Genomic DNA, 16,509 nt, shown 5'->3' on the forward strand with positions numbered 1-16,509 from the left:
CAAGCATGAATCCATGACAATGGCAGGCACATACAAGTTTGAACAAGTCAAATGCAATGCTCGAATTAGTTCATCCTTCCCAGATACTTGCTTTTTTTTTTTTTGTGAATCTAGGACATGTACAACGACAAACATCAAACAATTTTCCATGCCATGTACAGGTATATACCGTTGATTTGGGCGAGAGGCTACATATGTATAAGGTCTATCATGTAACACGAGACAAAAGAACCGACAGATGCAGCATCATGTGCGCTCTCAATATAATTTGATGAGTGAATTCCAGTTTTTACCCCTTATTTTCCCATTTTTGCCATTAGTTACCCCATTTAGCCGGATTTCATCCGTTTTATCCCATTTAGCAAAAGTGTTACCGCAATTCACCCTGTTTAAAATTTTGTATCCGTTCAAACTGGCGGGTCCCACTTGTCGGGCCTAGCTGGCATGTCACATCGACGGTTTTTTCCTGTCTATTTTTCTCCCTGTTGAACCGGTCCTCCTAGCTTCTCCCGACCAGCCAGGCCTGAATGATCGCATGGTCGTCACAAACCTGCCATCAACTGAGCACAACCTGATGATTATTGGAATAAACCACGATGTACATGTCCGACTAGGGCAGGAGGCAGTCCTCATATATACGCTCTCTCTCAATCCGTTCCGGATCACGTGATGTTGCAGGTTGCGGAGTGCGACACCGCGCGTGAGGCGTGGGAGATGATCCGGCGTGCGCGCCTCGGTGAGGATCGCGTGAAGAAGGCGCATGCACGACAACTGAAGAGGCAGTTCGATCATACTTATCGGAGCCTTCAATCGCGGACCAAACACGCAAAGGCTTCATCAGGACCTTCATCTTCGCAGCCCATAGTGAGTAGTTCGTGTCCGTCAGCATCGGATACTGGACGGGCACACTCATGGCTCTCAACGGGGTAGCGAGCACGACAGCACCGCCGTCTGCTGCAGCAACCTTCCTGGCTGCCGGCGGCGTGTACTTTCCGCCGCCGCTGCTGCTCTTCCCGTCGCTACTCTTCAGAGACGTATCTCCCATTGCCGCTGACGAAACTCCTCCGATCACCGCCGCCAAACGCCCAAGGCCCTAACCTAAAGCTTTGTATACCAATTGTTGGTGTTGTGGCGTGATCTGGTCTCTCTCTCTCTCTCTCCGAATTTCTCTGATGAACACTACTGGATAGAGGTAGACGAAGACACACAGAGAGACGGGAGTTTGGCGACGCGTAACCTTGCGTCTTTTCTGTTTTGCTTTCCTTTTATTCCATCGACTAATAGCGCTAATTCCGCCATGATCCACTTAGAGTGCGTGCCATCCCACGTACAATGGACCGTATCGGAAGACTCGATAAAAATCCTAACAACTACGACCTGGCCGCAGCGTGAACATAGCACACGTCTGGCCCATCTAGTTTACATGCAGTACAATCATGATGCATGCAAACCACTCTTACGTGACTAGGACTCTAGCTGAAACAAATCTAACGTGACAGTGCATGGAAAATAATCTAAACATAAATTTGTAACAAGATTAAATCTAACAATCACCTCCCTAATCTTGTTACCCTCGTCATGGTCAAACTTCATGCCGGCTCGACTCCGGCAATGCCGCGTGCATCAGTACCAATCCTTGTTTCTCTTGCCGCCGTTGACGTCTTCGAAGAGGGATCTTTGCATAGAGCCGATTCTTTGTCCTCCGTGCCTCAACCAGCCAGCAGCTCTCCTGATTTGTCATGTATTTTCATGTGCCCATGGAATAGCTCAGACTTGCATCCCTCTTCGTCCAGCTGGCCCAAACTTATTATGTTGCTTCTAAGCTTAAATCTAACAATCTAAACATAAATTTGTAACAAGATTAAATCTAACAATATATATATAGGGAAAATGCATCCTACTATCAGGTGTAGCTACACCCATTTCTCATATACTACCATGTGATAGTATATACTCTACTTTATTATTTTTAGTATGTTCATATACCATTTTTAAGATACTTCAAAGTGAGTTATATGAAAAAATTGCAAGTGAGCTCATGGTTTTATTGTATTTGTGAAATACATACATATTTGTACCTGAGATAGAGTATGCACAAAATATGATACATACTACCAAAAAAGTAGTATATATACTATCTAAATATTCTTATATACTTCGTACTACGCGTACATACTATCTGATATGATAAATACTACCTAGAACGTATGAAACAAAAGTGGGAGTAACTACACTCGGTAGTAGGAAAATTTTGTCATATATATATATATATAGGCACCTAAGTAGCAATATAGCAAGTCATATTTGTAGTGCATGGCTTTCCAAATTTTGTTTGCATGCACTACAAGCATAAATGGACAATAATTGCTTTCCAACAAAATAATATACTACGGTTTCCTAGTATGATTCCTTTCCAAACAAAAAGGGTACGTATATATAATCTTATTTCTTAAGGTATCAAATATGACAAATAATACGAAACGTCGTTCCTATGGTTCGTATGTATATTAAGGATGTTTTTATGCATTTTTCTAAAGTTTTATGTTTCAAGGTATCTAGTATTTTAAAAAAAATAGACCGGGTCGGACTTTTTAATGGCTAATATTTCTATACAAATTAAGGTGACCAAATAATATAAAATGCGATCATAAAAAATTGTTTTAGTTGTAGGAATATATGATGCATGCTGATACCCAGACATGATTTTTTTCCAACGTACATACATCCACTGATGATTATTTTTAGTTTAAGGAATGTTTGTTACATATACCCACACATGATTCTATGTATTTATTGTATCGAGGTATATACTCATAAATTTAATGACAAGGTATGTAAATACGATGAGTATGCATATACAAGAAAAATATATTGAGTACTCTAGGGTGTATACATACACAAAACTCTAATCAATACATACTAAGTAAGTGAATCCAGACGTACCTAATCTAGTGGGTATGTATTAAATATTCTGGGTATATACATAAAAAAATCTAATGTGTTACATACTAAATATTCTGGGTATATACGTACTAAAAAATCAATGAGTGTGTAATAAATAAATGAATCCGTACATATCTAATCTGATTGATACACACTAAATATTCTGGGTATATACATAGATAAAAATCTAATCTATACGTACTAAATATTCAGGGTATATACATAGATAAAAATCTAATGTGTACGTACTAAATATTCTGGGTATATGTGTATTAAAATTTAACGGGTACATTCTAAACAGATGAAATCATATATACATACTAAATATTCTGGGTATATATGTATAAAAATTTAACGGGTACATACTAAACAGATGAATTCATATATACCTAATTTGTAATATATCTAATGTGTAGTATTTTTTCCTTCTAAAGATATATGTTACCATGCATGGCGTGTTTAATGACATCCATTTATGATATGCATTATAATTGTTTCCATATTACTTGTTTAAGAATTGGCAATTAGTAATGGATTGACTAGTTACCTTCTATACCTATCACAATAATACGCATCTAAATGCAATCAAACGGTGGAAATGCAAGAAGCCTGCGCACCTAGGTGTCCCATACTGCCGTCGGCGCGGTGGACTTGTTCCTGAACTCCTGAAATCTGCAGCGACAAGAAAAAAAACCCGACCCCGGCTTCTCTATCGCGCGCAGTCCTGAGACCCACCTTACCCGCTGGCACAGCCACCCGCGTCACCGATCCCCTCGCGCCACCCCACCTCCACCTAACTCCGGCCACCTACCGCTGCTGCGCTGCCACGCGAGATCCCACCGCCGCGCGAGATCCCGCCGCCCATGCCGCTGCGCGAGATCCCTCCGCCGTCGGGCGACATCTTCCCGCCGTCGCGCGAGACCCGTCCGCCGGCGCCCCACCACCGCGCTCCGCAGGACCGGTTGTCCCCTCCCCTGCCGCTCAGTTCAACTTCGCCGGCCAACGAGGTCCACCACGTCGTCTGGGTTCCAATCCAACCCGCCGTCCGGCACGGCCAAGTTCCTCCACCCATCGTGGCTACTACCAGGACCACCGCCTGCCCAGTCGTTGTGGCATGTGGCTGCCTAGCACATCGACGCCCCCAGGTCCATCCTCTCTCCATCTCGCTTACCTGCTGTTCCCTGCGACTGTACTATGCCCAGTTTCTGTATTGCTTCTAAGTTACTTTCTTGTCTGAAGTTCAGACGTATTTGCAGGTGCAAAAAAGTTAGATGTAGTGATATGTTTGTTCAGTTTCACAGGTACTTCGGTATTGGGAAAAAATGAGTTTTCTTCTCCAAAATGCATCAACACCGTGAAGTGCTAATTCTTCTTGTGTGCTTCTATAGAGTCTTGTGTTTCAGTCACCACCATGACGAACCAGCTCGGCCTATTTTGCAGAAGCAAGTCACACGATAGTTTTTAGGAGGAATGTATTTCATAGGTAATAGGGAATCAAGGTTCAGAGAGATTTTTTTTAGCACATTCAGAGAGCTTTTTCAGTGCACTGCAGCCAAACCCGTTATGAAGGCCAAACTGCTGATGTTTGGTTTTGATTTTATTTTACAAACAAAGTTGCTAGCAGCAGTAGATCTTGGGATTTGGGCACACAAGGAAGAAGACGAAAAGAAAAATGGTGAGTTGGGATTGCATGTTCATTGCTCAGAAGGATAAGATCCTTTTTGGTTTTATCTAGAGAACTCCTAGTGGGGTAAAAAAAGCAGCTTAATGGTTTGCTCTGTTTAATGGTCTGCTTCACAGACTAACTTCTTCATTGTTTCTTTTTGTATGAGCATCAGACTTGATTTAAATGTGAGGCGGTTCGCTGACAGTAATTTTGCCAGTTCAATAATATATGTACAAGTTGACCTCCTAGCGATATATATGCATAGGAATTTTGTTCTCCGTTTTGTTTATTGGTGCATGCGAGATGTTTTTCATGTTATGAACATATTGGTTCGCGAGAAGTTCATGTACGACTACCGAAGGAGTTCAAAAAGCACTCATCGCGAAGAGAAGAGGTGAGCAGCGCACTGGCCGTTCAACTTTGCCACCTCAGGCCGTGCAACTCCGCCCATGTGAGCAAAGGGGGGCTAGTTTCTTCTTAACTGTTTATTCTGCACTTGTACGGTGCATTTTGTCTCAGTTTTTAGGTGATTTTTTGCTTTACTTACATTGTGTTCAACAGGGTACAAAAGTTTGCCTACAAACTGTTCTTGTATGTCTGTAAGAGCTGATGTTGTGCTACTGCCATGAGAAAATGGAGCTTTTTTAGAGTTGTTTTTCTGTAAGTACATGTGAAGACTTCGGCATGTAAGAATGGAGCTTTTTTCATAGTGAAAAGTGGTATTTTTGGTGTAGTTTTGTTGTTTCTCTAATCGGCATGTATGCGAATTTGCAAACATGTGCATAAATGACCAGCTACTTTTTGAGATAAAGCTAGTAGGTAACGGGTGGTAAAAAGAACACGTAATTTGCAAAAAAGATAAACTTGGGGCTAGAGGGACACGGGTTGGAAAATTTCTCCTCGCCTCTACAGTTTCCTTCTCAAGCACCATGTGCCCAGGATGGAAATTCTCAAGCACAATGTGCCCAGGGTTGTGTCTATGTGCTCCTGCTCCGGCGTCCATTGTAAAAATGAGGAAGTTTAGCCTTATCCTCGTGAAGGTTCAGTGTGTGTGCCAGTTGTAGGAATTCACAAATTTAAAAGAAACATATACTTCAGTTGTGTGTGTTGTGTGTGTGTGGGGGGGTACTAAATACGTTCTGTGGGTGGGATGTTCATAGTTTCTATCGTTGATACTTCAAAAAACTGTTTTCGAAAAAAACAACACACCTTGTGGTTCCAAAAAAAGAGAGTTGAACACACGAAAACTATCAACTGACGACTGAACCTTGCGAATCCAAGGTTGTAAAAAATGTTCCATTCTAAAACATCATGTAACTAAAGTGAAAAGTAACAAAAAAATGAGAAAAGGCAAAATATGTACACTTATTTAAAAAATAGAAGTTCAAATTAAAATAGCGGAGTAGTTCGATTGTTTATTATAAAACTGGGGTTTTCCCCTTTACTAGAAATAAACCAAGAAGTTCAAATATAAAAAGCCGATCAGTTCAACAATTATACAAAAAAATGTATTTTTCCCATTTCTAGAAAAAAACTAGAGGTACAAATTTAAATTACGAAGAAGTTCAATGTTTCTTAAAAACCTAAGAAGGTCAAATAAGAAAATAGAGTAGTTCCAAAAGTTTGTAAAAATAGTTTGTCCCTTATTTCTATAAAAAACTAGAAGTTCAAATTTAAATAACGGAGCGGTTCGATGTTTCTTACAAAACTAAGAAGCCCAAATTACAAAAATAGAGCAGTTCAATATTTAAAACAAACTCAGATTTTCCTTGTTAGTAAAGAAATAAAAACAAGAAGTTCAAATTAAAGTAACGGAGTAGTTCAATGTATACGAAAAACTCAAATTCTTTTCGTTCATAGAAAAATAAAAGTATGAAGTTCAATTTTTTTTAAATGTTTGATGCTTATTTAAAAACCATACTTTTTCCTACATAATAAAAGTAAGAAGTTCAAATTAAAATAACAGAGAAGTTCGAAGTTTATGAAAAAATAGAATAACAGAGCATTTCATTTCCGCTGTTAAACCGAGAAGTTCTAATTATACTAACAATGGAGTTCAATTGTAATTAAAAATTGGATTTTTTTTTTGTTTCCAGAATGGCAAAAAATGACGTCCGACCTTCAATTGCGTGTAATTTGATGTATACACAAAAAAGGGACAGAAGTTCATAGTGAAAACAACGAGAAGTACAAGTACTGCAAGGAATGTATTTCAGGTGAGAATAAAAGTATGGAAAAATAAAAGCTTAATAGGTTTGTTGAAAGAAGTTCAAGTGCTCTTTTCCGGAAAGTTAAAAAATTCTTGTGACAGAGGTTCACCTTGTATTTCCATGTTCGAAAACACAAAAAAGAAATTGTTTTTTTGCGTTTTAAAATAATTCTCTCAATCCACAAAGAAGTTTAGTTTATTTTTTGGGAGCAATTTGATTTCAAAAAGAAAATAAAAAATATGAATTATAAAAATGGAAAAAGTTCATGTACTACATGGTGTGTGTTTAATATGAGAAAAATGAATGAAAAGGGAAGGTTCAATTTTGTTGTTGTTATAAGTTCAAGTCCTCGGTCAGAGAAAGTTAAAAAAATATTGTGAGAGAGCTTTGTACATAAGGAATATCATTTGTGTAACACTGACGAATGGATGAGAAAATTACAAACGAAAATACGTCACCGAAGTTCAACATGAAAACAGCAGGAAGTTCAACTACTACACTGAATGAATTTCAGATGAAAAACTTTAAAATCGTCGCGAGTATGAAAAAATGATCAACACGGTAAATTTGTGTGTTTACAGCAGCTTTCCATCGCTATATCACTTGCTCAATTCCGGTGAGTGGATGCAGAGCTACGAGCAAAAAAAGCACATGAAAAACAGAGTGAAGTTCAAGTAGACAGAAGTTCAAGTTCTTCACGCGGTGCATTTTCGAAGAATCTGTTTCGCGATAAAGGTTGAACACATGATCTCGCTGATTTCAAAATTACTTGAAAACGGCTAGAAATCCGAGATAACCATCTATATGAAAGAGTTTTGTATTTTTCGTAGCTTTTCAACAGTATATTATTTGCCCCATTCCGATAAAGTTTCTAGAAATTACGGCCAAAAAATGTTTTTAGCCATTTTCAGAATTGACTAAAAACCGTAAGGAATTGCGATAAACAATATATATCAAAAAGTTTCGCATTACCTCAGGCTTTCCAAGGCCATATCATTTGCTGCATTCGGACGTATGGTTAGAAATTTAGCTCCAAAATATGAACTCGGTTGAACTTGTACCGTTTTCTAAATTACTTTTAAACCATGCAAAATTAGAAAAAACTTTCAACATGAAAAAGTAGCGCATTTTCATAAGCTTTCCAACGCCATATCATTTGCCTCATTTGAATTAGCTGTTTAGAAGAGGCATGGAAAATACGAACTCGGCTGTTCGGTTTACGAATTTTTTCGATTTCCAAAATTACTCTTTAACCATAGGGAATTAGAGAAAACTTTCAACATGTGGAAGGAGCAGTTTTGCAGCAGCTTTCCAACGCCATATTATTTGCCTCATTCCGATAAAAGGTTTAGAAATGCGATCAAAAATACGATTCACGTTTTTTGTATAAAAACGGTTTTCAAAACTGCTCTTAAACCGCTTACATTTTGCCAAAAATTTAATTTGGGTCATGGTACTCGTGTCCATAGCTTTCCAACAGTATATCACAAGCCCCATTTGCGCAATGTTTGCGGAAGTTCAACCTAGCACTGGGGGAAGTTCAGGTCGAACAACTCAGGCAGTAAAATTGCAACAAATGCATGTTCATCATGACCCGAGAGCAAAATCCGCCAATGAGCGAGATTCCTATTTAAAACGGGCATTTAGTTGCAAAAAACCGTTTGCAGATTACACTTACATCACATAGAACACGACTGACCAGAATAATTCGCGCGGGGAGACACGGTTGCGAAGATAGCCCGAAGGTTGGGTTCGTACAGACAGAAGTTCAGGTTGTTTAAGGAATTTCAGGTTGTGATCAGAATAATATTCTGATCCCGTGATCAGAATAGTGTTTATATATACACACCACGTTCTATTATCACCAGACTAGCGTGTTGCAATCTATCGATCAGAGGTTCTTCCATCGATCCCCAGGTTACGCAGGTGTTCTACCGACGGCATCGTGGTCGACCGATCGGATGTAGCGCTGGAGGAAAGCCTGTCCAGTCGCTTCTAGCTTGTACGTTGTTCATCAAAGGTAATTAAATGAGGCAATATAACTCGGTCCAAAGTAAGAAGAACTGAGTGGAGCGGATCACGTACATGGACGTGCCCAGCCCGATGTCGGCGAGCTTGATGGAGCCATCGGAATCCACGGGGTCGTTTCCTACTTTCATGCCGCTGCCCATAAGGCCCTGCTCATGGAGGTATGAAATCGCACGGCCGGCCCCTCAACACCCACCGCTGCCACCGTTGGTCTTGCCATCGCCGATGCCTGACAATACCTAACCCTAGGTTCGAGCGAGCCTGATAGGTGTGTTCGGTCGGAAGCCTGGACAGGCGATGCAATTGATTGGGGCCAGGCAAAACAAGCTAGAAGCGCCTGGAGGCTAGTGTGGCGCGCGGCCGACTCGGGCGTTGTGCGTTGGACGTGATGTGAGCGCCCTCCATCGTGCCGAGCCGGTCGGGAGAAGTTGTGCCCTACATGGCCCGGTTCAGCAATGAGAGAAATAACCAGGAAAACCCACCGACGTAGCATGCCAGCTAGACCTGAAAATTATAACCCACTGGTTAGAATGCTCACAAAATTTTAAACAGGGTAAATTACGGCAACACTTTTGCTAAATAGGGTAAAATGGATGAAATATCGCTAAATGGGGTAATTAGTGTCAAAAATGTCAAAATAAAGGTTAAAAACCGGAATTCACTCTAATTTGACACTAGTAGAAAATAGGGCTTTGGTTCAGCCAGAAAAGAACATTAATCCCGGTTGCATTACGAACGGGGACTAATGTGAGCATTAGTCCCGGTTCGAGTGGCTAGGGCACCGTACAGGCATTAGTCCCGGTTCAAATGGGACCTTTAGTCCCGGTTGGTGCCACGAACCGGGACTAAAGGGTGCGATGCCCATTAGTACCGGTTCGTGGCACCAACCGGTACTAAAGGTTAGACCTTTAATCCTGGTTCGAGCCACCAACCGGTACTAATGGGGTTTGAGGCATTAGTACCGGTACAAGGAAAATGGGACTAAAGGGAGAAGCTTTAGTAACGACCCTTTAGTCCCGGTTCCAGAACCGGGACAGGGACTAAAGGCCCTTTTTCTACTAGTGTGATGCAATCCAAAACAACACAAGGCGACCATTTACGCAAATATAAATATAACTTCTCCATCTCCGATAACAAAAGAAAAAAGAGAATTAGTGCAGAGGATAAATTAAATCAATCGACATCAGGGGAATCAAGCACCTACTTAAATTAGTTAGCCCTATCAACCACAGTCCATACATTCATTCTGTACAATGTTTTCGACAGGGATACCATCACTCCCATCACAACTCACAAGGGTACAGAGGAGCTCCGACGACGATGCTGTACACGGTGAATCTAGAGCTACATTCATGACGGTGTACCAAGCTGAGCGCTCAAACAAATACATACACAGCCAGCCTACTGTATTGTATTTTTTGATTTTCATAAGCAAGCAGCGAGTTTATCAGCTTTGCATAAGTTGCCTAGCATCTGCCCGAGTTGCTCATACAAGTTCCTCTGCTCCTCATACGTCAGGTTTCTTAAGATCTGTGTTTGCAAAAGAAATATAGTAGGCCATGAATGGATGAGAACCACGATGAATGGAACGAAAACCAACAAGGTGCTGTAGATATGGAGCTGATCCAAGATTGCGTCAACAGAGAAATTGTGGGGCGAGATGAACGATTGGTGGTATATGTATGCAAAAACTGCCATAACCATCTGGGGGATATGTACGAGAACAATTGTTATTTTCAGCTAAACTGCACAGGCCAGGAATATATGATATATACCGAATCATAAACAAGTCCATTCAACTTTGCATAATCAAGTCTTCTCAGTAATTCTTAGACATTTACGTCAATAAGTTTGTTCACAATTGAATTACTCCTCAAAAATTAAGGTAGAAGTAGCACCAAAATGTTAAGGTATATGCATATATATGTTTCATAGCCAGCATGTATATGTTCTTTGTGGTGACTTACTTGACAGTCCATTCGGTCAGTGATTCCACCATGCCCAGGTATACTGTCGCCAAAATCCTATAAAATTCGAAGATGTTAATAATGGAAGTAAAAACTGTATAGTTTCCATACTTTAGTATTCCGAGAGACAGCAACGATAATGAACCAGTACACACCTTTATTTTAAAAGCCCTCTTGAAGCCACTTGCAAAAAATCCACCGAATGGTGCAATTATTGATGCAAACAAACCAAGGGCTAAAGCATGCCACTGCACAGGCATTAGGAACACTTCTTTCCATGGAAACTGTCAAGAGACACAAGTAATCAGATAAAGTTCATGACTAAAAGATCCATAAACTTTGTAAAGATGGTACAAAACAAGCAAGGAAACAACTAAGAAAAGTAAATAGATCAATTATCATGATGAAGTAGCATTAATTCATCAAGCAGGGCGGATTTGGTGGATACGGAAAAAGAATAGTGTGTTGGTTCAGCTGAGCACTTGGTCACATGTAAATGACTTGATTATGCTTGTCTTGACCCTTCAAGGAACAATATGGGATAAACATCTTCATTGGTCATTCAAGCACTAGATTTGACCTTACCCAAACGCCCCGTGGTTTTAATTAACATGGCACCTACATGTTAAACTTCCCTAATGTAAAATGCTGCTTGTCAGACACATCAGCAGCCATAACAAGTGCCCTGTTATTAACCTTGGTTCACATTTCCACATCTGGATAATTACTGTTGGGAGGAAGACAGATACGGCTGAGGCCTATATGGACTGAGAAATAGCAAATACGTGGCATACTTTTTCTTGATTGTCAAACACAGTGTTGACCCTTTCCAATTATCAAGAGGAATCTATACCATAGAATACCAGTAATATCACTTCTAATCTTCAACTGACACAAGACTGAGACTAACATGTCATGGACACCAACTATTACCACAGATAACTCTATAACTCCTGAGAGACTAAACACCATCTGGATGCAGGACCTTCTCCAGATTCTTTCTTGTCGCTGCTTCTGCCGTGCTCTGCATATGACTGGCTGCTGCCATGGAGAACGAAAGACACAGAGGAAAGAAGTTTCGAGACATCACGTAGTCCCACCATCGTTTATGGTTATTTGCTGATTCTGCTGATTGGTTGACATGTCGTACAAAACCACTTGCATGTCAAAACGCCACACTAGCCACAAAGGACAGCTAGAGTAAATTGATCAAGGGGGATAATGTGCCTTGTCTTGCTGAAGAGTGAGGATTATCAACCAGACGGTTTTGGAGTCGAGGTTTGTTTTTTGGACTCAGGCAACAGTTGCGAGGGAGGGGGCTTAGAAATTTGAGCTTTATGCTTATGCCAGCCTATATACTAGAGAAAATAGTATTAAAACTAACAAATTGAAAAGGATATCTTTCTTCTTACCCAATTTGGTGCCCAATCTCCCAGATAATAATGCTCTGGCTTAAACATAGGGCCAGGATCACACTGAAGCCACCCTGTTGACAGGTCCTAAAAATATTACCAAAATACAAACTAAGAATAAAATCAACAGTACACCAGTTTGCTAATACAACTAATAGTCACATTCTGAAAGAAATAATAAGTTACCTTTCTTGGACATGTAAACCACTGGAAGCGACCCATTACATTCGCTAACTGCAAAAGAAGTGAAAGTGAATAATGCTATTATAAAGAATTACAAATGAAGCATCCGAAATCATTTTGTGCATCAAATGCGTAACATAAATTATTATTTACAGATTCAAGCCCTCGAAGGTACTAGTAATCTCTCAAGTGCATAAACCAGGGCTTCCATCTCACCAGGAAAGCAGAGATGATGGTTGTCACTGATGCACCAATAAAGCCTTCCCATGTTTTCTTTGGAGATAGCTTGATCAATGGTGTTCTCCCGAGAAAGAACCGAAATAAATAGGCAGCAATGTCATTGATCACAATGAGTGAAGCAGGTAGAAGAAACCTGTACAAGCATAGCATTGAAGATGTATGGAGTTTGTCAAATGCACAGGCTAAAATATCAATAGTTACTCGCTTAATTAACATGCATAGAACCAAATTAGGCAATTTTTCAACAGTATATATTACTTATCAATGTGCTATTGTCACAATGTAGCTTAACTTATGTCCGATAAAATAAAAAACAGATATAGCAAAGCACAGATATCAAACAGCAACATGCATAGACTCAGGGTGTTACAGTGTTACGGTATCCATCATCGTCTGGCCAGACTCAGGGTGATTTGATCACAGGGATGCCGGAACACGGTAAAGACAAAAGAGAACAATACCGGTAACGAGGTAACTGGCATAGTGGATAAGTTGTTGATCCACGGGGAGGCCAACATGTCTCACCTCGGGTATTTGTAACATATCGCGAAGCAACAGGAATAGAACACGGCAACTGGAGGTTCACTCGAATATTCGTGTGGGTATAGGGGTCAATATGGTTGTCCACGGCTCCGATGATCATTGATCGGAAGGGGTTCCTGGTCATGTCTATACATCACCGAACCTATAGGGTCACACGCTTAAGGATCATCTATCTGCTGAAACTAGATAGGAAGTCTGAGAGAAAGTCTCCGGAAAAAGTTTTCGGAGACAGCGGAAAAGTTTCGAAGAGAGAGGTCACCGGAAGAGTACCGGTAAAACTGAAAAGTTTTTTCAGGGGATATCATTAAGTCAAATTGGTTTCGTCACATGCCTCATAATTCTTGGAGGGTACCAGAATCATTCTGGAATTTTCCGAGATGAAAACCGGAAATGTTCCGGAGCTGCCGGAACCGCTTCAGATGCTTTTCGCACATGAAAATCACTAATCCAGAATTGTTTTGGAACGCGTTGAAAATTATTTTAGTTGGTACTGTAAATGTTCTAAGCCCACATAAATATTTTCAGTTCGAACGGACGCTGAAAAATGTTGTTGTGAATAGTGAAAGTGCTTTTTGGATATTTTTGGAAAACCACCTTTTGGGATATTTTCCAAAAGGCTTCTAGAAGGGCTTGGGGGCCAAGGAAGCCCCACATGGGGGGCCTCTAAGGAGTGGCTGGCCAAGGATGGAGCTCCTCCATGGAGCTCCACATGGCACCCTCTTTCCCTTTTATACCCTTTGTGTATGACATAAAGTGGGGGCACTTTTGGTATTTTGAATACCCATCCTACCCCTTGGTTTTCCTATAAATAGGAGGTGGGGGGCTGCCCAAACCTTCATCCCTTCTCACATACACATGCCATTTGACTTGTCTGGCTTCTCTCTCCCTCCTCGCGAAATAGTTTCATAGAGCCGAAAGGTTGTCTGGGTTTCGGTGGGAACTAGTTCTGGACAGCGAAGCCCTGCCGGATAGATGACACCGTATGTGTGCAACTCTGTAGAGAGATCGTAGTTTCGTTCTTAGTTCGAGAGTGCCTCACGAAGGGCTGTCCGTGTGACCGTCCGAGTTTCGAAGGTCCTCCCGAAGGGCTATCCGAGTGACCGTCCGAGTTTCGAAGGTCCTCCTGAAGGGCTGTCCGCGACACCGTCCGGGGGACTGTCCGACTGCCTCCCGGAGGGCTGTCTGAGGGGTGGATAATGGTATACATCCTCGCGGTTGGGAGGTTGTAAATCCTAGCTGCGAGATCTGGACCGCCGGTCTGTTGGGGAACGTAGTAATTTCAAAATTTTCCTACGCACACGCAAGATCATGGTGATGCATAGCAACGAGAGGGGAGAGTGTTGTCCACGTACCCTCGTAGACCAAAAGAGGAAGCGTTAGCACAACGCGGTTGATGTAGTCGTACGTCTTCACGATCCGACCGAACAAGTACCGAACGCACGGCACCTCCGAGTTCAGCACACGTTCAGCCCGATGACGTCCCTCGAACTCCGATCCAGCCGAGTGTTGAGGGAGAGTTTCGTCAGCACGACGGCGTGGTGACGATGATGATGTTCTACCGACACAGGGCTTCACCTAAGCACCGCTACGATATAATCGATGTGGATTATGGTGGAGGGGGGCACCGCACACGGCTAAGAGATCAAGAGATCAATTGTTGTCTCTTTGGGGTGCCCCCTGCCCCCGTATATAAAGGAGGAAGGGGGGAGGCGGCCGGCCAAGGAGGAGGGCGCGCCAAGGGGGGAGTCCTACTCCCACCGGGAGTAGGACTCCTCCTTTCCTTGTTGGGGTAGGAGAGAAGGAAAGAGGGGGAGAGGGAGAAGGAAAAGGGGGCTGCACCCCTTGTCCAATTCGGACCAGAGGGGTGCGCGCCTCCTTCCTTTTGGCCTCTCTCCTCTATTCCCGTATGGCCCAATAAGGCCCAATACTTCTCCCCGGCGAATTCCCGTAACTCTCCGGTACTCCGATAAATACCCGAATCACTCGGAACCTTTCCGAAGTCCGAATATAGTCGTCCAATATATCGAACTTTACGTCTTGGCCATTTCGAGACTCCTCGTCATGTCCCCGATCTCATCCGGGACTCTGAACTACCTTTGGTACATCAAAACACATAAACTCATAATATAACCGTCATCGAACTTTAAGCATGCGGACCCTACGGGTTCGAGAACTATGTAGACATGACCGAGACACGTCTCCGGTCAATAACCAATAGCGGAACCTGGATGCTCATATTGGCTCCCACATATTCTACGAAGATCTTTATCGGTCAGACCGCATAACAACATACGTTGTTCCCTTTGTCATCGGTATGTTACTTGCCCGAGATTCGATCGTCGGTATCTCAATACCTAGTTCAATCTCGTTACCGGCAAGTCTCTTTACTCGTTCCGTAATACATCATCCCGCAACAAACTCATTAGTTGCAATGCTTGCAAGGCTTAAGTGATGTGCATTACCGAGAGGGCCCAGAGATACCTCTCCGACAATCGGAGTGACAAATCATAATCTCGAAATACGCCAACCCAACAAGTACCTTTGGAGACACCTGTAGAGCACCTTTATAATCACCCAGTTACGTTGTGACGTTTGGTAGCACACAAAGTGTTCCTCCGGTAAACAGGAGTTGCATAATCTCATAGTCATAGGAACATGTATAAGTCATGAAGAAAGCAATAGCAACATACTAAACGATCGAGTGCTAAGCTAACGGAATGGGTCAAGTCAATCACATCATTCTCCTAATGATGTGATCCCGTTAATCAAATGACAACCCATGTCAATGGCTAGGAAACTTAACCATCTTTGATCAACGAGCTAGTCAAGTAGAGGCATACTAGTGACACTCTGTTTGTCTATGTATTCACACATGTATTATGTTTCCGGTTAATACAATTCTAGCATGAATAATAAACATTTATCATGATATAAGGAAATAAATAATAACTTTATTATTGCCTCCAGGGCATATTTCCTTCAGTCTCCCACTTGCACTAGAGTCAATAATCTAGTTCACATCGCCATGTGATTTAACATCAATAGTTCACATCACCATGTGATTAACACCCATAGTTCACATCGTCATGTGACCAACACTCAAAGGGTTTACTAGAGTCAATAATCTAGTTCACATCGCTATGTGATTAACACCCAAAGAGTACTAAGGTGTGATCATGTTCTGCTTGTGAGATAATTTTAGTCAACGGGTCTGTCACATTCAGATCTGTAAGTATTTTGCAAATTTCTATGTCTACAATGCTCTGCACGGAGCTACTCTAGCTAATTGCTCCCACTTTCAATATGTAACTAGACCG

General features: G+C 41.6%; 1 protein-coding gene and 1 long non-coding RNA gene across 2 annotated transcripts; one reads left to right on the plus strand and one right to left on the minus strand.

Moving 5' to 3' along the window:
- Positions 1-3,062: 3,062 nt before the first annotated feature.
- On the plus strand, positions 3,063-5,342 carry LOC109777804 (uncharacterized). Its single transcript, XR_005769551.3, has 2 exons — positions 3,063-4,088; positions 4,188-5,342. It is a non-coding gene; the product is annotated as an uncharacterized lncRNA (long non-coding RNA).
- Positions 5,343-10,257: 4,915 nt separating this feature from the next.
- Positions 10,258-13,316, minus strand: LOC109777805 (phosphatidate cytidylyltransferase 1-like). Its single transcript, XM_073506591.1, has 8 exons — positions 13,111-13,316; positions 12,626-12,782; positions 12,413-12,460; positions 12,227-12,313; positions 11,748-11,855; positions 10,970-11,098; positions 10,815-10,871; positions 10,258-10,377 (listed from the first exon to the last, which is right to left on the minus strand). The coding sequence occupies exons 1-8, from the start codon at positions 13,314-13,316 to the stop codon at positions 10,273-10,275; spliced, it is 897 nt and encodes a 298-aa protein (XP_073362692.1). The 3' UTR covers positions 10,258-10,272.
- Between the last annotated feature and the right edge of the window lie 3,193 nt (positions 13,317-16,509).

This window comes from Aegilops tauschii, chromosome 1, assembly GCF_002575655.3.
Source record: "Aegilops tauschii subsp. strangulata cultivar AL8/78 chromosome 1, Aet v6.0, whole genome shotgun sequence".
Lineage (NCBI taxonomy): Eukaryota > Viridiplantae > Streptophyta > Magnoliopsida > Poales > Poaceae > Aegilops > Aegilops tauschii.